The 23,566-nt window shown below is 58.2% G+C and overlaps 1 protein-coding gene and 1 long non-coding RNA gene across 2 annotated transcripts; one reads left to right on the top strand and one right to left on the bottom strand.

Annotated features, from left to right (window-relative positions):
* Positions 1 to 2,974: 2,974 nt before the first annotated feature.
* On the bottom strand, positions 2,975 to 11,849 carry LOC142069890 (uncharacterized). The gene is made up of 2 exons (XR_012665865.1): positions 11,502 to 11,849; positions 2,975 to 3,547 (listed from the first exon to the last, which is right to left on the bottom strand). It is a non-coding gene; the product is annotated as an uncharacterized LOC142069890 (long non-coding RNA).
* UBE2M (ubiquitin conjugating enzyme E2 M) lies at positions 11,023 to 23,560 on the top strand. The gene is made up of 6 exons (XM_048832666.2): positions 11,023 to 11,337; positions 14,121 to 14,215; positions 14,848 to 14,886; positions 15,297 to 15,400; positions 17,705 to 17,768; positions 22,728 to 23,560. Exons 1-6 carry the CDS (start codon positions 11,229 to 11,231, stop codon positions 22,866 to 22,868), a joined length of 552 nt encoding a protein of 183 aa, XP_048688623.1. The 5' UTR covers positions 11,023 to 11,228; the 3' UTR covers positions 22,869 to 23,560.
* Positions 23,561 to 23,566: the final 6 nt, after the last annotated feature.

Raw genomic sequence — 23,566 nt, 5'->3', positions numbered from 1 at the left:
TGCTTTGAACCATGTGACCCTAGAAACCACTGTGGCTCTGTCTCTGTCCCTTTGCCCTGAGTTCCTGGTGCGTGTGTCTCTCTCTGCAAAGGCCGGTTCTTCACCCAGCCAGCTGGCACCTATCCCCTCGGTTCTCCAGGTGGGGCCTTTGCCCGACTTCCCTGCAGAGACATGGGAAAAAATCCACTTCCTCTTGCTTGTTGGTTGCTAGCCCGTTGTCTTTCCAGCTTCTTCATTGATCTGGGTCGGTTTCAGCCAGGCCTTTACTGACCCATTGGTTCCATCCCAGACAGTGGCATGACCTGACACCCCGAGTCTCTGGCTCTGCCCCAAGAACTGTTTATAGGCCATGTACATTACAGAGCAATGTAAAGCAAAGAGGGAAACTGAGGAATGCCTACACATATTACCAAAATTCCCTCTCCAATAGAGCAGGGCCAACTGACACCAGCTGGGGACCAGGGCCCTCTGATTGCAATGCAGCGATCCTGCTTTACACCATGTGGGGGTCTGGTCCCACATTTCCTTGATGGGGACATGTATTTATCTGGGCACTGACCACAGAGACCTCATAAAGTTTTCCTCAGGGTGGTGTGAGACATGCCAGCCCAGGGAGGTAACTTGCCCAGGTTTGAGCCGAGCAGTGACTCACCTGCCCCACACTGCTGTCTGGCCGAGAGCAGGAGGAAGTTCTCAAAGCCCCTGTTCAGCTCCCCACCCTGTTCCCTGCCCCCAGATCCCAGTGTCTGTGGCCAGCAGCTCCCGCCCTACAGCCACTCCCGATCTGCCAGGGGCCAAACAGAGCAGGGCTGGGAGCCTGTCGCACCAGGAGCAGGTGTGAGCATCTGTCAACAGAGACACAGACCCTTCACCGCCTACCATGGAGCCCCAGGTGAGCCCCACCTTTCCCCCACCACCCTTATCCCATGGAGCCCAGGGGCGCCCCCTGATCCACACCTACCCCACCCCATGGAGCCTCAGGGGAGTCCCCCCTCTGTCCTCTAACTACTCCTTCCCCTTGGACCCCCAGGTGAGCACCCCCTTCCTCCAACACTCCTGCCCCATAGAGCCCTGGGGGAGTCTCCTCTGCTCCCCACCTTCCCTGCCCCATGAAGCCCCAGGGGAGTGCTCCCTCCCCCCACCTTCTCCTGCCCATGGAAACCCTGATGATTCCCCCCGTGCCCCACTGTTTACTGACCTATTGAGCCCCATGGGGGTATCCCTTGCCCCCTCTCCTGTCAGTAGCCCAGCAGGGGCTAGTGGATGTGGGTCAAGGGGCTCTGGGTTGTGCCCAGGGCTCAGGGGTGCTGACGCTGTGGGGTTCTGTTCAGGTGCAGGGACAGATGCCCAGGGCTGGACTCCTGCTGCTGCCCCTTCTCCTCTGCTTCGGGCCAGAGACCGCCGGGACCATTGACCTGGCCGCGCTCAAAAAAATCGTGGACCATGTGAACAAGTGAGTGACCAGCCTGGGGTTTGTCTCTGTCCTTCCCTGCCTCTGTAGCCCAGCTGCGAAGGGCAGCAGAGAATGGCCCTGGTTCAATCCCACTGGTTCGTAGGGATGCCCAGCAAGGTCAGGGGGGCCCCAGTGGGCCCGGCTCTGCCCAGACCCCACCTGAGAGCAGGGGTCTGCTATTGTGCCAGGCACTAGAGACACCGAACTGAGGGCAGAGAGCACCCAGCATGCCAGGGATGCACTGACCCCTGCATTAGATCACACACCGGGTCGATGCTAGGGGCGATTCTGGGGGCGAGGGGGGTGACGGAGCCCACAGCTGGGAGGGGCGATTCTGGGGCTGCAGGGGTAGGTGGAGTCCAGAGCTGGGTTGGTTTTTCAGGCCTATTCCCCTTTCTCTCCCTTTCACTTGGCATCTCTTGGCTCAGTCCCAGGAGCCTGGTGCCCCCTGACCCCTCTGTCTCCTGCCCTCTTTCAGTAACGGCGGAGTCAACAAGCAATACGCCTTTGCTGCCACACTGCCCCATGCCACCTGCAGCGACCCCCAGGATGTGGCCACCTATCTGCCCATGACCCAGCTAGCAGACATGAGAAAGACGATTGGCCTTTTTGGTGCCTTGTATAACCCGCCCAGCGGGAACATCGTGGCCGCCCGGCCAAAGGAAGTGACTACACAGAGTAGGAAATTCACGGAGCACAGCGAGTGGCGTCTTCTCTCCGGCCCAAACAGCCTTGTGGCCCAGCTCATGGCCAGGACCTACGGCCAGAACAGCTGCCTGATCTTATTCACCTTCAACTCGCCCTGCTCCACCAAGTGTCTGCGCGAGGCCGGGCGCTCCAACATTGTGCAGATGACCAGTGCTGCCTTCTCGGCCATCGACAACAACTACAAGGCCTTCGTGTTCCAGAAGATCTTCAGCTATGACTTGAGGCCTGTTGTGACCCGCCAGGACCTGCTGCAGGCCTGGCACCGGCTGCGCCATGTGCCCCTGCTGCGCTGCGACAGCAACGGCTGCCAGGACTGCGCTGCGACGGACCCTGAAAACAACCGCTGCCTGGCTGGGAAGAGGTAGATGACAGAGCGGAGCCGGGAGCCACATGCGGCTCTTTGTGCCACTGGCCTCCCTCGCTGCCCATGCGCTTCTGGCTCGGTGAGTGTAACAGAAACACGTCCCAACCGGGCACTAAGCTGCAATCCAGAACCCCATTCCAGTGTGTTCTCCAATCTAGAACCCCAACCCACAGGAGTGCTCTGATCTAGAACCCTATTCCCAGGCATGCACTGGCTTAGAACGTGATTCACAGGTATGTGCCAACCTAGAACCCCTTCCAGAGTGTGTTTCCATCTAGAACCCCATGCATGGATGTGCTAAAATCAGCCATTTAGAGCCCCATTGCTGGGAGTGCTCCAATGCCATCTCTGGTTGTGCTCCAGCGTAGAACTCCATCCCTGGGTGTGCTCCAATCTGTGATCTAGAAGCCCGTCCCTCAACCCAAGTGTGCACCAACCCAGAATTGCCACCCCCACAGTGGGCCTCAAGCTCCGTTCTAAACTTTCATCCCCCACAGTGCGTCAAGCTCCAGTCGAGAACATGGCCCCCATCCCTGGGTGTCTCTGAGCTGCAGTCTAGAACCCACATTCACCCAGTGAGCTCAGAACTCTGATCTAGAACCCAGCCTTCATCCCTGCACAAGGCCCAGGGGAGGGGGCACTGGATGGGAGCAGGGCACACTGTGCCTGGTGACAGTATGATGGGGCTGGATCAGAGGGGGAAGCCCCTTACACAGATGGTAGTGGGGGGATTCCTGGGTATGAACCATAGCCAGAGTGGGGCAGTGGGGATCTCGGAGCGCGGGGCTCCGTCAGTGCGGGGCTGCTTTTGGGGTTGTTCCATTCTGTAGGTCATGCTTTTTGCTGATTCTCTGATGTGCGATTGCCGCCAATGAAGCTTCTGAGCATCCTGGTGCCTCACGTCTCTGTCCATGCGTCTGGGTCTCCCATCTCTGTCCGTGCGTCGGGGGTTTCACATCGTCCCTGGAGGTGCTGGGTCCCCACGGGCAGCATCTCGTCAAGCCTGGCTCCCAGCTGGCAGCCTGCAAGGCAGATTGAGTTTTACTGGGTCCAGAACCCCCATCCCCTGCTCCTTGGGTGGGGATCCCCTGAGCAGACAATCCCGATACCCCAGGAATGGGGGGTTGTGACTCTGTACCCTAAAGCAATACCCTGGCATGGTTTGGGGTAGCTGAGCTCTGTAACGAGGAGACAGGCCATGGGACAGACCCCGGCACAGTCACTGTGCCCCGTCCTCACCACACGGTCCCAGACACGGGGCCCCTGGGAGAAAACCCAGCCAGAGGCACCTCTCCGAGATCCCAGAGATTCCTGGGAGCTACGCCTGAAACTGCCCAAGGACGTAAATCCACAGCACTCTGTACCCATCTATCCATTTAATGGGACCCCACAGCCTGGGAGCCAGGACGCCTGGGTTCTGTCTCTTGCTCTGGGATGGGACTGGGGTCTATGGTTAGAGTGTGGGGAGGGGGCTGGGAGTGAGAGGTGCTGGGTGCTGCACAGACACGGTGAGAAAAAACTGATGGCCTAAAGCCAACCCCGACTCTCTAACCAGACTCAAGGGAGTGTGATTATCCACCATTCATACAAGGAGAAATGGAGACACAAGTAGGTTAAGTGACACCCCAAGGTCCCTTGGGGGCAGGGATCCCTTCCCCTCAGCCCTGAATCTCCAGCAGCTGGGAACCCCCCAGTGGCTCCATCCCTGTTCCCCGGCCAGGTGAACCCTCTGCTGGGCCCAGGGCTCAGGGCAGAGCCTGGCTCTGAGCGTCCCATTGGAATGAAGACCCTCTGTGGGTCTGGCTGGGTGTGGGGCTGGGAGCGGGGATGCTGAGCTGGGCCCCAAATCTTCTACAATGATCTCCACAGAATCACTGGGATCCGACCAGTTGGGCGGCTCCGATCTGGAGCGAGATCAGCAGTCGTAGAACCTTGCGTCTGCTCATCTGGCGCTGGGGATGGTGAATTCACCCCCGTCCCCAGCAGCATCCAGGTCCCAGATTTGGATTCCATCTTTATACAGAAATAACCTCCTGGCCTCGCACTGGTACTGACAGCGGAGGGTAACAGCTCCCCCCATGCTGCTGGGGCTGATGGAGATGGAGGGTCCGGGTGCAGGGAGCTCTGCGTTCACACACAAACAGGAGTGAGAAAGAGAGACACAAACCCCTCCCTGTGTGTCTGTAACCTGCCCTTAGTGCCCAGCCCCAGGGACAGCGCCAGGACTAACAGACACCTCACTGCATCCACAGGGAACCTGTGGGCTCGGTTCTGATCTCAGCCCCCGGGGTCACTCCGGAGTCACCCCTGACTGCACTGAGGGCAATACCAGGAGGCTGAAGTGAATTTTGAGGTGAAGATTCAGGGCTCAGTGTTTCTTTTCCCCTCCTTCTCCCCACCTACCCTGTCCTTAACAGTAAAGTTTCCCCAGTCCCACAGACATTCACGGCCCGACACCCTGCTTCACCCAGCCAGCCAGCAGCCTGGAAAGGAAATGACTCATTGGGGACCAGATCCTAGAGCAACTGGATCCTTCATCCTGGTCTCAGATCCCCCCATGGACACACGCCCTGGTCTCAGATCCCTCCCCACATGGACACACGCCCTGGTCTCAACCCCCGCCCTCCCGTGGACACACCCTGTTTGTCTCTGATACTCACCGAGGAAGAGGATGGTGAGAGCAGATGCCATGGTGTGGGCAGCAAGGGGCCCCTCAGTGCTGCCACCAACACCCTGGTGTACAGTTCCACCTATGGGGTGGAGCTGGGAATGAGGAGTTTGGGGTGCAGGAGGGGGCTCTGGGTTGGGGGGCTCAGGGCTGGGGCAGGGGCTTGGAGTGCAGGAGGGGGTCAGGGCTCTGGGCTGGGGTTGCAGGCTCTGGTGTGAGGCCAGGGATGAGGGGTTTGGGTTGCAGGAAGGGGCTTCAGGTTTGGGGTCCTCTGGGCTGGGGCTGGGGATGAGGGTTGGGGGGGTTCAGGGCTGAGGCAGGGGATTGGGGCGCAGGGTTGGTGCATGGGCTTACTTTGGGTGGCAACTGGTTAGCGGTGCAGTGTGGGTGCTAAGGCAGGCTTCCTGCTTGTCCTGGCACTGTGGACTGTGCTGCGCTCTGGAAGTGGCCAGCAGCAGGTCCGGCTCCTAGGCAGAGGCGCACAAGCAGCTCCGCATGGCTCTCACCTGCAGGCACCACCCACCCAGCTTCCATTGGCTGGTTCCCGGCCAATGGGAGTACGGAGCTGGTGCTCAGGATGGGGGCAGTGCTCGGAGCCCCGTGGCCCTCCTGCCTAGGAACCGGACCTGCTGCTGGCCACTTCTGGGGCATAGCGGGGTGTCAGAACAGATAGGAACGAGCTTGCCTTAGCTGGGCAGCATCACAGATGGGACTTTTAACATCCTGATCGGCGATACGGACCAGAGGCACCACGATTCAGTACTGGGTCGTGACCTGCAGTTTGAAAACCGCTGGGATAGAGGGCAATAGAAAGTTGTGGATCAGGGGACTCTATTCCTAGCCTGGGGAGGGGAGTGCAGTCTAGTGGTTAGAGCATGGGGGGGGGAACACAGCGCTGGATAACACCAGGGGCAGTGCGACTTGTGGGCAGCATTAAAGGTGCTTCAGCCGTCTGGCTAGATGGTCCCGATGGACCTTCTTAAATCCCTGACCCCACTTCTGACCAGCTGCTCCAGAACCACTCTGGAGCCTTCCCCCTAGGTTGCCTCCAGCTGCATGGAGCAGGAGGGGGACCAGCAGCAGATTCGCTGCCTAGCAGAGTCAACCCCTGTGACGAAGGGAGTGGAGATTTTCTTAATGGTTTGCATGACTACAGTGTGTGCCTCAGTTTCCCCTGTGTGCTGTGCTTGGGAGGAGGTGGTGGGAGAGGGTTTGTTGTTGCAGAGACCAGGTGTGAGCTCGCCTAGGAGCTGGGACCCCGGATGACAGCCTGGTGATTGGGAGGCCCCCCCCAGCTTGGCAGGCAGCCGGTTCTGGCCAGTGGGAGGACAAAGGGCTGAGGAGAGAGGACCCCGGTGGCCTGACCAGCCAGCGGGGGACCAAAGGACATGGGAGGGGCTCAGGGGACGGAGGGTTAAATAGGCCAGGGGAGGCTAAGCCTCCCTAATGCAGGCTGTGGCCCCGCCCACGCTCCGCCCTGGGGCTCTGCCCACACTCCCTGTCTCCCCTGAGGCCGGCGGGGGCTCAGCTCAGGCCAGTGCTCAGGCCGGCCTGGGGGTCAGGGCAGCTGGGGTGGGTGGGCCGGTGCTTCTCCGGCCACAGTGGGGTGCTGGGGGGAGACGCTTGGGCTCCAGTGGGTGAGGAGGGTGGAGGGGCCTCAGGCAGAAGGGGGGTGGTGGTGGGGCTGACCTCCCTGAAGGGGGGGGTTCACGCGCTGCCCAGGGAGGGGCTGTTGGGGAAGGTGATATAGGGTGATCAGCTGGAAGGAGGGGTCTGCTGGACTGGACCCCCTGAAACCCTCCCTACCACCACTGCCCATCCCCCCACACTGCCCATCCCCCCTCACAACCCCATCGCCTGACCCCCAGCCCCGTTTCCCCTCAAATGCCCATCCCCCCTCAGTTAAGATGGCCGCCATCTCCCAGTGTCCCCAGTGGCCTTGGCGTCAGGCTGCCCTCTGGGAAATGGCGGCCACCTGGGCTGGAGGGGGGCAGTGTGGGGGGCAGGGGAATACCGGGGGGGGGGGAAGAATATGGGAGGAACATTGAGGGCCAGGGGGGTTGAGGTGTTAGGAGCTGGGTGGGGCAGAGCAGTGCAGGGGGGGTGAAGGGGGCACAATGAAAGCTGCCCCAAGCGGTCGGGGAGCACCTGGTTGCTGGGGGGCTGCACCTGCCCTTCGTTCCCCCACCCCCAGCCAGCCAAAGGTGCCCCAGCTCAGCCAGAATTTTGGCAGGAAAACAAATACCCCCCACACCCCATCTGCCGACCCCAACTCTGTGAGTGTGGAGACCCCCCATCCCATTCCCTCTCCAATCACTGTCCCCCCCGTCTCCCGTCCTATCACCCCACCCCCCTGCCCCAGCCTCAGACCATCTCCCCTCAAACCCCCATCCTCCCCCTGCCCTGCCCCACTCTCAGCCTGTCCTCCCAAACACTGCTGCTGCTGGTCTCTCAGGCCTAGAGGGTCCAAGGGGTTTGGAAACTCTCTCCCTCGGCCAGTGTTACACAGCCAAGGTGGCTGAGGGGGCTTGTTTCAAACTGAGCCCCTGGTTTTACTTGGCTCCTGAGCAAACCCCCAGCAGCAGCCATTCAAAGGCAAAGGCACCCACAAACAAGGAATCAAACCAGGCCTTTTTATTGAAACGGGCTGAGCGACCGCAGAGAACAGCTAGGGTTGCCAGGTGTCCGGTTTTCGACCCTAATGCCTGGTTGCAAAGGGACCCTGGTGGCTCCGGTCGGCGGGGGCTCTTAAAAGTCTGGTTGGCTGCAGCGGCCAGCTCCTAGCAGCAACCGGCATGTCCCTCCGGCTCCTAGGCACAGGGGTGGCCAAGGGTGTGCTGCCCTGCCCCCTCCCCCTCGCAACACCAGCTCCACAGCTCCCATAGGCTGGGAACCATAGCCAGTGGGAGTTGTGGGGGCAGCACCTGCTAATGGGCTGTGGGGTCTAGTGTGGGTAGAGGAGTGATTGGCTGCATGCTGACAGGCTTGGGGAAGCTGATGCCTAGGGCTAACTCATAACTGGGGAAAAAGGTGTCCCCCCAGCCCTCCCTAAATGGAGCCCTGGCTGTCCTGCCAGGCATGCCAAAGGTGCTGGGGCTTGGGGCTTCAGCCCCTGCCAGGCATGCTGGGGTCAGGGCTGAAGCCCTGAGTCCAGGCATGCCTGGTAGGGGCTGAAGCCCCAGGCCCCACCGACCTCCATGGGGCTGAAGCCCCAAGCTCCGGTGTGCTCTGCGGAGGTGAAGTCCCGAGCCCCTGTGATCCCCGCACCTGACGGGGCTCCATTTAGGGAGGACTGTGGGGATACCTGCCCCACCCCGAGTTACAAGTCAGCCCTGGTGCCTGCTAGGGCTCCCACTGTCAGTCCCTCAGGGGTGGAGCTCCATTTAGGGAGGGCGGGGGTAAACCTGCCACCCTGATTTATGTCAGCTCCGGGTGCCAGCTCCTCCAAGCCTGCCAGCACCTGGCCCGTCACTGCTCTACCCGCACTAGCCCCACCCCCTAGCACTAACTGCCCACTGCCTGCAGTCCACCTATTGACCACCCTGGGTATATTACACAACATTGTATGTGTTCATTGAATAGAGGCATTTGCAGTGTGAAAAATGTTTTTCTCGAACCCGGACCTGGACTATACCTTTCCCAAGAAATGTGGACCTGGAGAAAAAATAATTGACTGCCCCTGGCCTAGACTTATTTAACTAGATACTTTCATGTCTTTTGGAGCACAACTCAGCACAAAGGCCTTCCAGCATTGTTCTGCTGGGCCATGCATTTCTCATGGAATGAAATATGCTGCCAGCTTTTCCACAAGGTAATTGATTCAGGGGGCACCTTGGCATTCCCAAATATACACGACTAGTCTTTTCATCTTAGTCAAACAGCATTCCCACTGTTTTTCTTGTAAGTTTTCTCTCTTGCAGAACTCACAACCTTATGCCGGATATCAGGCTCCATAATGCGAACAAACCACATTTCTGAAGTGAACATAAGGCCCAGCGAGGGAGATGTCACCTCTCGGTGTCCTGCCTTATCTCCTTGGCTTTAAGAACATCTTTGCCAGTACAGATACGGAAATGACCATCTTAGCATACATTTTTGAATGATTATGATGACTACTGGCTCCCAATAGATACTTCACATGCCACCGTTTGTTGGGCTAATATGTATTTACCTGACCATGGGGATGCCTGTAGAACTTTATGCCTCCCTTGTGCCCTCTGCCAGTGGGCACAAAGAAGTTCCTCGGTCATCCACGTGGCCACCTCCTTCCCTCCTGCCACCCTCGACGACTGTAGCACCATCTGGCTGTGCGACCCCCACTGCCGCCCCCTTTCCTCCCTATCCCCCTGACTGCCACAGCGCCTTCCAGCTGTGTCATCCCCACGGCCGCCCCCTCCCCCGCTGGCCACAGCGCCATCCAGCTGTGTCATCCCCACAGCCGCCCCCTCCCCCGACGGCCACAGCGCCTTTCACCTGTGTCATCCCCACGGCCGCTCCCTCCCCCGCTGGCCACAGCGCCGTCCAGCTGTTTCATCCCCACGGCCACCCCCTCCCCCGACGGCCACAGCGTCATCCAGCTGTGTCAATCCCAGGGCTTCCCCCTCCCCCGACGGCCACAGTGCCGTCCAGCTGTGTCACCCCACGGCCGCCCCCTCCCCCGACGGCCACAGCACCGTCCAGCTGTGTCATCCCCACGGCCGCCCCCTCCCCCGACGGCCACAGCGCCATCCAGCTGTGTCATCCCCACGGCTGCCCCCTCCCCCGACGGTCACAGCGCCATCCAGCTGTGTCAATCCCAGGGCTTCCCCCTCCCCCGACGGCCACAGCGCCGTCCAGCTGTGTCATCCCCAGGGCCACCCCCTCCCCCGCTGGCCACAGAGCCCTCCAGCTGTGTCATCCCCACGGCCGCCCCCTCCCCCGACGGCCACAGCGCCTTCCAGCTGTGTCATCCCCACGGCCACCCCCTCCCCAGACGGCCCCAGCGCCTTCCAGGTGTGTCACCCCCACGGCCGCCCCCTCCCCCGACGGCCACAGCGCCGTCCAGCTGTGTCATCCCCACGGCCACCCCCTCCCCCGCTGGCCACAGCGCCGTCCAGCTGTGTCATCCCCACGGCCACCCCCTCCCCCGCTGGCCACAGCGCCATCCAGCTGTGTCATCCCCAGGGCCACCCCCTCCCCCGACGACCACAGCGCCATCCAGCTGTGTCATCCCCAGGGCTGGCCCCTCCACTGACGGCCACAGCGACGTCCAGCCATGTAACAGCTTGGTGGGCCTGGCGTGGGCGGCCAGTTGTCGTGAGTTTGGTGACCTCTGATCCCAGCCTTGGTGGTACAATGGCCAGGGGATTTATTGGCCAGCCAATAAAAGAGGGGTTGGGTTCCCAGCAGGCTGAGGCATGTTTGTGGTCGGGGCTCATCCAAATTCCCCTCGCAGAGGCGTCAACTCCCCTAAAACACCAAGGACCGGAAGTCATTCTGCCCTCACTAAACATGGCGGCCCGATGACTTCCGCCCTGAGCTCTCCCCGATCCGCGGGTCCCTCCCCCAGCCCTTTGGAACGCAGCGCCTTCTCCGCATCGGGGAGGCGAGGGCCCGGCGTAAAGTGCCGAGCGTGCGGCGGAAAGTGCCGAGCCCTGGGTGGGCGGTGCCGAGCGTGTGACGTAGGCTTCTGGGCGTCTGGCGGAAAGTGCCGATGCTGCGGCGGAAAGTGGCGAAGCTGGGAGTGGATGGTGCTCAGACTCTGGACGGAAAGTAGCGAGGTCCAATCCATCGGCGACGGAAGCAGCCGAAGCGCTTCCGGAAAGTGCCGAAGCTCTTCCGGAAGGACCCGAGCGGGCCGGCCGTTGCCGACGCACCCACAGCGGCAGTAGCCTGGGCGGCCCCGCTCCGCTTCCTCCCCGGGCCCGGCAGCAGCGAGCGACTGACCCGGCCCAGCGCCGGGACCCCGCACAGGCCGCGCCGAGCCCCGCCCCCCGGGCCCGCCCGGCCCGGTTCGGTTCGGCTCGGCTCCCGGCCCGGCCCGGCCGCCCGGCAGGATGATCAAGCTGTTCTCGCTGAAGCAGCAGAAGAAGGAGGAGGAATCGGCCGGAGGCACCAAGGGCAGCAGCAAGAAGGCGTCGGCCGCGCAGCTCCGCATCCAGAAAGGTACCGCTCGGCCCGGCCCGGCCCCTCCCCCGGCCCGGTACCGCCCGGCCCCCCCTTCCCCCCCCGCTTCCCTGATACCGCCCGGCCCAGACCCCCCCCGCCCCGGTACCGCCCGGCCCAGCCCCCCCTTCCCCCCGCCGTCCCAAATTCTCTATTCACCCGACCTGGTACCACCCGGTCCCAGTATTGTCTGGCTCCAACGCACTGGTACCATCTGGCCTGGTTCAGATTCCCTGACCACCATCCGGCCCAGACGCACCTACTGGTACCACGGGGACGGGCCCAGATCCCCTCGACTCAGAAAGCTGTAACCCAGCTGAAGCCCTGATTGGTGCCTCCTAGATGGGCTGCTAGGGGAGAGACCAGCCCAGACACAAGGGAGGCCCCACTCTGAAAAGTACCAGCTGGTGCAAATCCTGGGGCGATCCACTGATCCCCCCACCTTCAGCGCAAAGGTACTGCCTGGCTCAGGTGGGTGCTGGGGGTGGGCAGCCTCCTTCCACTCTGCGCCCCCACCCAGACCCTGTATTGGTGGGGAGAGACCTCACCCGCACTCAGACCCCATAGATGCCTCACAATGGGGAAGATCCCCTTCCCACCCCCATACTGGCAGGTGGCTATTCCCACCTAGCATCCCCCGCTCACATATTGGGCAGACACCCCCCCCCCCGTTCTGCCCACGACAGAATCCCATGAGCCCCCACATCATCGGTGATCCTCCTGCTGGGGAATGGGGGTCCCTCCTCCCCCAAAGGGGCTTCCTGCTCATCTGCCCTCACTGGGGCTCTGATCCTAAGTTCCCTGTAAGCTGCACCCTGCTAGCAGCAGCATATTTAGCACCATGCAGGTGCTCAGGGAATCTGGCAGGGGGAAGGGTGCCCCTCCCCCAGCCCCAACCTAGCCCAGCCCCCGACCTGCTGTGGCCAGGGTGCCCTCACCCTGGCCCAAATCTGGCAGGCATGGCCTGGACCTGTCATGGCCAGGGTGCCCCTCCCTGAACCCAGCCCCGACCCGGACTTGCGGGGCCGGGGGAGGAGCACCTATCATGTAGCCCCAGTTCTGGAGCTGCCATGGTGGAGAGAGGTGCCTCTCCCCAGCCCAGATGCTGCTTCAGGGGGTGAGAGCTCAGGGGAGCCCTCTCTCCCTGCCATAGCCCCGGAGCACCCTCCTAAACCCCTCAGCCCCCCCCCCCAGAGCCCACAGCCCCAGCCGGGGCCCTCCCTTCCACCCAATGCTCTGCGCCAGCCCTGAGACCCTTCCCACACTCCAAATCCCTTGGCCCCACCTCTGCCACATGAATTTCGTTTTGTGCACTGGTATGTAGGTGATGCGTCAGACATCACGTCCGTATTGGTGCACATAACAAAATTCGTTCTACACCTGGGTGGGAAAAATTAGAGGGAACACTGCTCTGCTCCCCCCACTGCCCCCACACACTTTCTCTGAGAGCCACCTCCCATGGAGGTCTTCCCCAATGGGGCTCGCACTCTTCACTGCTGAGGTTCATACAGCCTCCCCAAGACATACATACTGAGACTTACTGAGACACACACATGCTGGGGGGGGGACTCCTCAATGCAACAGGGGGAGGAATATTTGCTGGAGGGGTGGGAACAGGCGAGCGGGTGATCAGTGTGGCAGGACTCAATTTGGGGGTGTTCTTGTGGAGGTCCTTAGACGTGTGTGGGGAGGGTCTCATGGGTTTTCCCCGGTGGGGGTGGGTGCCCCCAGTGTGTGTGTGGGGTCTCCTGGGGTTTTCCAGCCGAGGAGGGAGACCCTAAGTGTGTAGGGGGAGGGTGTCTTGGGGTTCCCCAGCAGGGAAGGAGCACCCCCCAGTGTGTGTGTGTGTGTGGCGGTCTCCTGGGGTTTCCCTGGTTGAGGATGGGAGGCCCCCCAGTGTGTGTGTGGGGGAGGTCTCCTGGGGTTTCCCTGGTGGGGGTGGGAGCCCCACCCAATGAGAACCCATGTTCACAGGGGGTGGGGGGGGAGTGCACCCACTGGGGGCCTCTGATGCAAACCCTACCATGCAACAAATCAGACATCGCTACAGGCAGCGCCAGCTGTGCGAGTGTCTGCAAAGGGCAGAAACCTGGGTTCTCCCCACTTCTGGCTGTGCCCAGAAAGATACCAGGTTCCATCCCAATCCGCTTGTGTCCCAGTGTGGCGCTCCAATCCAGTTTTCCAGAGGTGGCAGGTCAATGCCCTTGACTCCCTCTGCCCCATCTTGAGCTGGTGGAGGGGATCCCGGCCGCGCTCTGGGGATGTACCCGGTGAGGCTCGGCCTATGTCCTGTTGAGAACATGTACCCCCTCCCTGGCACAATTCTGTGCAGTGCTCTTCACAGGCCCAATCCTGCTGGGGCCTCGCCCCATGAGGGAGGGCAGTCGGAGACCCAGCGCCAGGCTGAGCTGGGACACAGCCTTACCGTGTCCTGTTGTGTGAATGAGGCCTGGGCAGGGCTGTGGGGTGAGTACCTCCTGGGGGCTGCTCTAAATATGGCATTTTCCCCCAACCTGCCCCCGAGACCCAGTGTCCTGACCCCAGCCAGAGTATCATGGACCTCCAGTGAGAAGGACTTAGTAGGAGGCTTCTATGTCTGTCTCCCTCCTGTGTGTGGGGGGGCAGGACAGACCAGGATTGTCCTACCCACTTTTGAAATGTCCTTTTCTGATCCAGAGATCTACCCCCTATGGAGAGTGCGGTGGGGCTCCTCTGGGGTGGGAGGGATCTGGGGTTATCCTCCAAACTGACCTATCTCTCCCTGCTTTCCTCCTGCCTCCCAGATATTAACGAACTGAATTTGCCGAAAACATGCGAAATAGATTTCTCCGACCAGGATGACCTCCTCAACTTCAAGCTAGTTATCTGCCCTGACGAGGTGAGGGGGGGCGGGCAGGGAGGGGGTCCGGCATGTGGGTGGGGAGCAGGGAGTCCTGCATGCCTGGACTTGCCTTTCTCTTCCTGCCCCAGGGGAAGCCCCAGCTGCTGCTCAGCTGATGGACTCAGCCTGTGCCCAGACTCCGGTTGCTGCTCCCTGCTGGGCAGGCCCAGGCTGCAGGGGGCCCAGCTTGCGCTGCAGCAGGCCGAGCGGTGGGGGGTTGTAGCTGGAAGGCACCTCCGTGTGCGTAGGGTGAACAGGGTGCTGGAGCCCAAGCCAGTACTCTGGGGAGGGAGATGGGGGCAGGGGCTGCAGAAGATTCATGGCTCTGCCCATGCCCCTGTTGTCCCAGATCCAGCCCTGCCGGTACCCCTCAATCCTGACTATCCCCCACTGCTATCCCAGCTCGCCCACCACAGCGCTGCTGGTGCCCCTCAATCCCACCCTGCATCAGGCCCCACAATGCCAGCTGAGCTGAATGGCCTGGGGAGGGGGTGTGATCACAGCCCCTAGCTGCTGCGTCTCTGGTCCCCTGCAGTTGGATCCATGGGGCGGGGCTGAGCCCAGGCCCCTTGGGGTGCTGGGTGGTCCCCTGAGGATCCCTCCCTCACTGAAGGTCTTTTCTCTTTCAGGGTTTCTATAAAGGGGGGAAGTTTGTCTTCAGTTTTAAGGTAAGTCCCTTCCCCGCCCCTGGGGTGGAGCTCAATTTGCACCAGAGCCTTGCCCGGCCGGGAGGGGCAGGGCTCTCAGGGCTTACCCGTGTTGGACTCTCTTCGCGCTGTGTCTGAGCCAAGGAGGGAGTGTCGGCCCCACGCATCTGGTGTCCCCTCTCCTGGGAGGGAGGAAGGTGCTGTGACGGCTAAGGAAGTCAGGGACATGCCCACAGTCGCCCAGAGCTGGCAAGAGGACCCAGGAGTCCGGGCCGCTTGTTCCTTCCTGCTTCAGGGGGCGAGCAGCACTACGGGTGGGGGGGCAGGAATCTGGAGCTCCTGTGAGTTGGCAGGGTCAGGGAGTCTGGGCCCAGCTGCTCTGCTGTGGGGGGGGGGGCTGGGGAATGACTCTCCCATCTGTCTGTCTGCAGGTAGGCCAAGGCTACCCTCATGACCCTCCCAAGGTGAAGTGTGAGACCATGGTGTACCACCCCAACATAGACCTAGAGGGCAACGTCTGCCTAAATATCCTCAGGTAGGGAGTGCATCTGGCCACCCCACTCTATCACTGCTACCCCCTGGCTGATCTGGGGGATTGCCCCACCCATGCAGATCGGGCAGGGGAGTGGCCTCTCTCCAGCACCAGGATCCTTCCCTGCCCCACCCACACAGATCGGGGGGGGGGGGGGCGGAGCAGGGGGGTATGGGGTGTGACCTGGTGCCTAGAATGGACCTCACTGAGAATGCACACTCGGGGCAGACTGCAAGAAACAGGGCAGGCACACGCCAAAAACTGGTGGTTTTAGCTACAATTAGATTCACCAAACCAGTAGCAGAAGAGCTGCAGTACCACACTGGTTAATAAGAAGCCAAACACAGTCCTCTTATAGGTGTTCCAGCCATTGGTTCCCATCCCAGCAAACTGGTCTAATATAGTGAGAGGTTACTGAAAACCCAGTTCACCATATGTGAGGTTCCACTATTCCCAAAGGATCAGATGCTTACCACCGGGTCAAAATCCATCTCGGATCTTACCCGGTTATCACTCTGTCAGCCAATCTTTAGTAAACCAAAAAATGTATTAATAAATGAGTTATAAATGGTTAAAAGATCATATACATACAAATGATTGCAAAGTCCTTACATCAGGCTTGTAGCAGTGATGGAATAGACGGCTGGCTTGTAAAGTCTCTTTGCTAACTTCCAAAAGATTGGACGGTTCTCAGTCCATTGTTCAAAATGCTCCTCTTAGAGCAGGGGTGGGCAAACTTTTTGGCCCGAGGGCCACATCGGGGTTGCAAAACTGTATGGAGGGCCGGGTAGGGAAGGCTGTGCCTCCCCAAACAGCCTGGCCCCCACCCCCATCTGTCCCCTCCCACTCTCTGCCCCGTGACTGCCCCCCTCAGAACTCCCGACCCATCCAACCCACCCCACTCCTTTTCCCCTGACGACGTTCCCTCCTGGGACCCCCCCCAGGACCCCCCCCATCCGACCACCCCTGCTTCCTGTCCCCTGGATGCCCCTCCCCCTATCCACACCCCTGCCCCCAGACAGGCCCCCCCAGGACTCCCATGCCTGTCCAACCCTCCCTGATGGCGCGCGTGCCCCCCCCCACCTCTGCCCCATCCAACTGTCCCCTGACTGCCCCCCAGGACCCACTGCCCCTTATCCAACTCCCCTGCTCCCCGCTCCCTTACCACGTCGCTCAGAGCGGCAGAAGCTTGCAGCCACGCCACCGCGCTGCCCGGCAGGAGCGCTGGCTGCCGGGCGAGAGCGCTGGCTGCCGGGCGAGAGCGCTGGCTGCCGGGCGAGAGCGCTGGCTGCCGGGCGAGAGCGCTGGCTGCCGGGCGAGGTGAGGTTGCGGAGGAGGGGGGGCAGCAGGGGAGGGGGCCAGGGGCTAGTCTCCCTGGCCGGAAGCTCAAGGGCTGGGCAGGATGCTCCTGCGGGCCATAGGTTGCCAACCTCTGTCTTAGAAGAAAGAGGAAAACTGGAGATGTCTCAGGTGCCTTTTATATCCTCTGCCACGTGGATGGGAAGTTACTGTCCCAAACAAAGCCCACAGCCTGTGTGTATGGACAAAGATGGAGTCTGAGGTCACATGTCCACATCACATGCCCTGACATGTTTTACTGAATCACAGGGGTGGCCACTGGCTCCTGGCTCTCACGTGTCCTCTGGAAGAGAGTTGATTCTTCTGCGTAGTCCATTCACAATGGGCTGGAGAGACTGAATGTTAACTACCTTGTGGGTGTTACCTCAAGGACAGACGCATGTGAGATACAGAGACCTAGCCAATCTTCACACCTTCAGATGCTGGGGTGATCCATGGATTTTACCAGGATAATTGTATTTGACTTTTCCATTGACACCTCACGTGATAGACTTTGTATAAGATTTGTTACAATTGTATAACAATGGTAGCAACTGCTACAAATGGTCATCTTCAATCATACAGCATCCCGGGGAATCCCCTGTGGCCCACGTCCAGGGAGCGAGAGGGAGAGATATGGGGGAATTCCCCATGGCCCACCCCCATGGAGCTCGGGGGGAGGGATATGGGGGATCCCCCTCCAGCAGCACTGCCTTCTCCTTACATACAGGTCTTGGGGCAACGCCTCCTCCCATAATCTCCATGATCCCCATTCCCCTAGTCATCTGATGTGATCCCCACCCCAGGTCTCATATTCCCATGCTCCTCCCACTTTTCCCCCAATACCACCTGTCTGGCTCTCCTCCCCAGTCAGAACCTGGGATGATCCCCTGCCACCCGAGTGTGGTGTCGCTCCTCTCATGGGCTTGGCTGCAGGGTCCTCACTCATGGTTCTTTTCTGCCCCGCAGAGAGGACTGGAAACCTGTACTAACAATAAACTCTATAATTTATGGTCTGCAGTACCTCTTCTTGGTGAGTACCAGGGAGGGAAGGTTTCACCTGCACCGTTGGGCGGGGGGGGGCATTTTGGGGGGGCCATGGGGCAGGAGGTAGGAGGGACCCATGTCCCCTGCACTGTTCGGGGTGAAGGTAGCCCTGGTGTTTCAGCAGGGCTCGGGGGGCAGTGGTTGCCTCCTGCCATGTGTTTGGGGGCTGGTCGTGGGGTGCTGATCTCCTTGTCTCCTTGCAGTTTGGGGGAGCGGTGGGGTGGGGTGATTGCTACCTAGAGTCTCTGGGCAAGCTATGGCACACTCTGGCGGGGGGGGGGGGGGCAGTGCCCTCGGAGCCGAGGGAGGCATTGGCAGGTTACTCTGCGAGGGCTGGGGGGGTTGGCGTAGCTGCGTGCTGAGCTGCCTGCAGTGCCATGCTTCAGTACGCATGGCCTGCAGAGGGCCCGGGGCCGGCTCTCCTGTGTGTTTCCATCTCTGCAGGTCCCTGGTGCTCTGCTCAGCCCTGCGCAGGCTGGGTTCCCCGTGGCTCTTTACGTGGGCATGGCTGGTTTAACGTATTGCAGGGACACCGCTGGGATGCGGGGTCTCTCCTTTGGCTCAGCTGCTGCATCCCTGGTGCCTTGGACTGACTCTGACACAATTGATGGAGCCTTTGGGGGGTCCCAGGGCATCCCCTAAAGACTCTGGTCAACCTGAGGGGTGCAGGTCTCCCAAGGGGCAATGGGCCGAGCAGCATCTGCCAGCTGCCTGAAATGGGTCAACTCGGTGGACTGTTAACCCTGAACCCGAATGACGGGCAGCTTTAAATGGTAGCATCGTGAACAGAGGCGTTCAGCAAATGTGCTGCTTTTTACAGTCCCTTTTCTGTCCCCTTCTTGAGGCAGTTCTACAGTTGATCAAAATACCCAGAGGCAGAATCTATGGAGTCCAATGTATCGTTAAAATACATCCTGCAGGTGGAAATCAGTACACGCATTCCCGTCTATCCCCCTCTCTCTGAGGTCCCCCAATCACTGCGGTAGTTGGGTGCCTCACAATCTTCCATGGATTTATCGTCATGCAGCCAGATGGGGCAGTGTGGCACAGAGATGGCTGATCATGCAGGGTCAGTGACAGCGCAGGGAAGAGAAGGTGCAGCTCCCAAGTGCTCTAACCATTGGGCCATCCTGCCTCTTTAATCGACAGTAATGGCACGATTTCCAAGACCCTGCAGAGCATAAGGGGATTAGGTCTGAACTGTGCCCAGAGCGGGCGCCAGGATAAAAGTGAAGCCGCTGGCCTGTGACATGCAAGCTTGTAAAGATCCCCTCTGGCCTCCTTCAGAAGAAACCAGTGCTCCTCCTGGAGTTCAAGGCCAGGAAGAGACCATTAGATCTTCTGGCCTGACCTCCCATACAGCAAGGTTTGGCAGGGCCTCCGTTGTTGGTTTTTTGTAATTTGGATGGATCATATTGTTTGGTTTTTTTACGCTTTTTTTTCAGTTTTTATCTATTTAAATATTTACACTTTCCCAAAATGACGGGGTTTAGGCATTTCTCCCTCATTTTTATCGTTTTCAATATTCACATGTGCAGGAAAGGATGGGGGGGCAGACAATTATGTAGTGACCGTAGACGTTGAGACTCGGTTAGTTTTATCACTGTTAAAACCCAGTTGTACACAGAGGTCAAATGATACAAAGTGAATCGCCTTAAATCAAACTCCAGTGAGTTCTGAAGCAACGTTTTTCTTTCTTTGCCTCTGTACATTTTGATGATGATCAGGGGAAATGTTTTTCATTGGCTGGTGGATGCGTGGTGAAAATGACGTTTACTGACATTTGCCGATTACAATGTGATCCTGCCGAGCCGGTAAATTCCATCCTCTCTCCCCTGCACCAAGCCCAATAACTTGAGTTTGGCTAAAGCATCTCCCAGGAAAGGGATCTGGTCTGGATTTGAAGCCATCAGGAGATAGAGAATCCATCACTTTTCTTGGTAGTTGGTTCCAGTGGTTAATGACCCTCACTGTTAAAGTTTTGTGCCTTATTTCTCATTGGAATTTGTCTGGCCTCAGCTTCCAAACCTTGCTTCTTGTTCTGCTTTTCCCTGCTTTTTTAGCATGTGCGCTGGAATCTGGTCTTTTCACATCGTGATGGTTTTGGGGAGGGGGTCCATGGAAACAGCCTCCAACCTTCCCTGGGCTTGGCCTTGTTTCTGAATCTGCACCACAGTGGGTCACACCTAACACTCCTTCTGCCTCAGCAGCTGTTTTGCATCTGATTCCGGGTGTGAGCCTGGCCAGGAGAACCTTGCCCTTTCAAAGTGACCTGCAAAGGGATTTAAAAACCAGAAATGGGGCTTGTCACACACACATATTTACAGTGAATTTTTGTGACTTTCTCCATGTTTTTTCCACCTTAAAAAGGTTGGGAATGTCAGATCTGGTTTTCCTGGTGCAGCTGGAGGGTCTATGGGAAGGTCTTGGGATGTTTCTTCTGTGGGGGTGCTGACGTTTTAACAGTGCTGTCCTTTCTCCAAAATAGTCATCAGTCATTGGTGTTAAATGGATCTTAAATATTTGACATAACTATGGGTTGTTTGCCATGTTGTGGTAGCTGTGTTGGTCCAGGGTATCTGAGACAAGGCAGGTGAGGTAATATCTTTTATTGCAGTGGCTCTCAACCTTTCCATACTACTGTACCCCTTTCAGCAGTCTGATTTGTCTTGAATACCCCAAGTTTCACCTCATTTAAAAATGACTTGCTTACAAAATCAGACCTAAAAATATAAGTGTCAGCCAATAGTACTGACAAATCGCTTCCTTTCTCATTTTTACCACATAGTAAAATTGGAATATAAATATTGTACTTACATTTCAGTGTACAGTATATAGAGAAGTATAAACAAGTCATTGTATGAAATTTTAGTTTTACTGACTTCGCTAGTGCTTTTTATATAGAGTGATGTAAAACTAGGCAAATATGTAGATGAGTTGATGTACCCCCAGAAGACTTCTGCATACCTCCAGGGATGCACGTACCCCTCGTTGAGAACCATTGTTTTATTGGACCCACTTCTCTGTCGGTGAGAGAGACAAACTTGCAAGTGTACACAGAGCTCTTCTTCAGGTCTGGGAAAGGTTCTCAGGTGTAACAGCTCAATACAAGCTGGAACAGATTGTTTACATTAAGGAATTAACATGCATTTTAAGGAATTAACACATGTTTCAAGGACCCATTCATAGTGAAATAGCCTGTTAACACCCCTGCAGTCATAGGACAAAAAAGGGGGGTTAGTGGGTAACCGATTATGAGCCATAAGTCTATGATTTTTCTTGTCTAGCAGAGTTATGAATTTAAGCTCCCAGGCTCATCTTATGAAGGTGCTGAAGAGGTTTCCTTAGAGGATGAGAGCCGAGAGGCCAGATACAGAATGATGGCTTTGTGAAAAGTTTCAGAGTAACAGCCGTGTTAGTCTGTATTCGCAAAAAGAAAAGGAGTACTTGTGGCACCTTAGAGACTAACCAATTTATTTGAGCATGAGCTTTCGTGAGCTACAGCTCACTTCATCAGATGCAGAAACGGTATGCATCTGATGAAGTGAGCTGTAGCTCATGAAAGCTCATGCTCAAATAAATTGGTTAGTCTCTAAGGTGCCACAAGTACTCCTTTTCTTTTTGTGAAAAGTGTTCGCCCACAGGTGATAAGGAGGTTCTCTCGTCTCATCATTTTTCTGTGCGAGTTCATTAGCGATCATAGTGATTGTCCTGTTTCACCCATGTAGGTGTTGTTGGGGTATGCAGTGCACTGGATGAGGTACATCACATGTGATAGGTGTGTGTACAACCCATGGATCTTGACAGGTGTGTGGGTATTGATCCTCCTAGCAGTGAAGATATAGCTGCAGGTTTTGCATCAGTTGTTCTGGAAGGGTCTGGTGCTGCTTTGAGTTGGTGGGGAGCCTGCTTCTGATGGATGTGGGGGTCTGTTTGAAGACCAGGGGAGGGGGTTCGGGAAAGATTTCTTTCTGGATGTGGTCCCCATCCAGTAGGGGTTGTAATTGTTACCTGATAATCCCCGATGGGCCCTGGCGTGGTAGGGTGTGCCGTAGGAGTGTCTTTTTGAGGCAAATACATAGATGACTTGATGCAAATATATAGATGAGTTGCCAAACGAGTGTCTTTTTGAGGCAAATATATAGATGAGTTGATGCACCCCCGGAAGACTTCTGCATCCCTCTGGGGCATGTGCAGAGTGTCTTTTTGTTGTTTTTGTTAGACACTGAAAGTCAATAAAGACGCTGGATTTATGGTTTATTACAGCAACCTATGACATGCTAACCCTCCTTTGTCCTACGCCTGCAGAGGTGTGTTAAGTGCTCACTTCACCTTGAACGGTCTCTTACAACATAGCTGGAGGGAACGCTGCAGGGATTTCAGACAAGCTGACAGTGGCCTGGGCTACATGCAGAGATTGTGCCACTGCAACTCTGTTGGTTAGAGGAGTGACGTGTTACCATGTACTTATACTGGTATGCTCTTAGCCTGGCTGCAGTTATACCAGGATAAAGGGGCCTTACACTACTAGAATTGCTGTATGTGGTGTACTGCGTTAACTCTAGCGGGGTAGTTGGTGATACAACGTTCTGTTACTACACTAGCTCTGATCTAGAACTTGACAAAGGGGGTCCGTATCCACCCCCATTTTACAGGTGGGGAAACTGAGACATGGACAGGGGCGGTGGCAAACCAGGAATAGAACCCAGGTGTCCTGGTGCCCAGGTCAGTGCTCTGTCCACTGGGTCACAGAGTCTCCTTTGGTTAAAGTGACTGGAGGTGGGGGATGCAGCAAGGGGCCCTCAGAAGCGGGGCTAAGGATTGTTTTGTAAGTGGACTCAGGGAAGGACAGTGAGGGTGGCGCGTGGCATGGGGATGCAGCCCTGATTTGGGTGGGGGTGATCAGGGGCATGGCCAGCCTCTAACCTCTCCTCCCTGCCCACAGGAGCCAAACCCCGAAGACCCCCTGAACAAAGAGGCTGCCGAGGTCCTTCAGAACAACAGACGCCTGTTTGAGCAGAACGTGCAGCGCTCCATGCGGGGCGGCTACATCGGTTCTACCTACTTCGAGCGTTGCCTCAAATAGAACTGACCAGCTGCCCCCACCCCTCCCACGAGGGACTCTGCCAACACCGCTGCCTTCAGCCACCGGGGGGCACAGGAGCCTGGCACTGGCAGGGCCCCCCTCGCTGCTCACGGCCTCTGCCCCGGCAGCCTTTCCCCCCCACTCCTGCCCCCTGGCTGGAGGGGAGGTGGCTGCTGAGGGATGGGGCAGGGCTTACATTGGAATCCCCTGCCCCACCCATGCAGCCCCCTCTTCCCTATTGGTCGCTCTCCTGCTGGTTTCCCAGCATGCTCAGACCCCGAGCAGAGCGCCCCCTAGACATGGCCAACGTGAGCGCACTGGCTCCTTCCCCTGGCTTTGCAGAGCGTATCTATTTATTAGGCAGGGGGCTGCAGCAGGAGTGTAGGGCAGGCCGGGGGTGCATGCAGTCCTGCCGTGGGGGGCTGGGCCCGCCCTCCCCTTTTACATCCCTCGTGTGTCTGGTTTTTAAAAACACAGCACCCCACTTACAGCAAAGCGAAGGCTGATTATTCAATGGGACCGGGCTGGAAGTGGGGCCTGGGCTGATTGAACCCTGCCCCCTTCTGCCCCAGGCCTCACCCCCCCAATGAACTGGTTCTTTGCCACGCTGGGGCCTCCTGCCAGCCCCGGGGCCATGAATCCACTGTACTCTAGTGTGTCGGGTTATTAAAGGGGAATGTTAGCGCACCTCACTGCCC

Source organism: Caretta caretta, chromosome 23 (assembly GCF_965140235.1).
Source record: "Caretta caretta isolate rCarCar2 chromosome 23, rCarCar1.hap1, whole genome shotgun sequence".
Taxonomy (NCBI): Eukaryota; Metazoa; Chordata; order Testudines; family Cheloniidae; genus Caretta; species Caretta caretta.
Note: the sequence above shows the minus strand (reverse complement) of the source record. Positions and strands in the feature narration are given on the sequence as shown.

What these genes read in the sequence shown, in the direction of transcription:
- UBE2M (XM_048832666.2), top strand. Translation starts at nt 11,229, where the DNA reads ATGATCAAGCTGTTCTCGCTGAAGCAGCAGAAGAAGGAGGAGGAATCG. An exon ending in GCAGCTCCGCATCCAGAAAG is followed by an intron (nt 11,338 to 14,120) that starts GTACCGCTCGGC and finishes CCTGCCTCCCAG; the next exon opens with ATATTAACGAACTGAATTTG. An exon ending in AGTTTGTCTTCAGTTTTAAG is followed by an intron (nt 14,887 to 15,296) that starts GTAAGTCCCTTC and finishes GTCTGTCTGCAG; the next exon opens with GTAGGCCAAGGCTACCCTCA.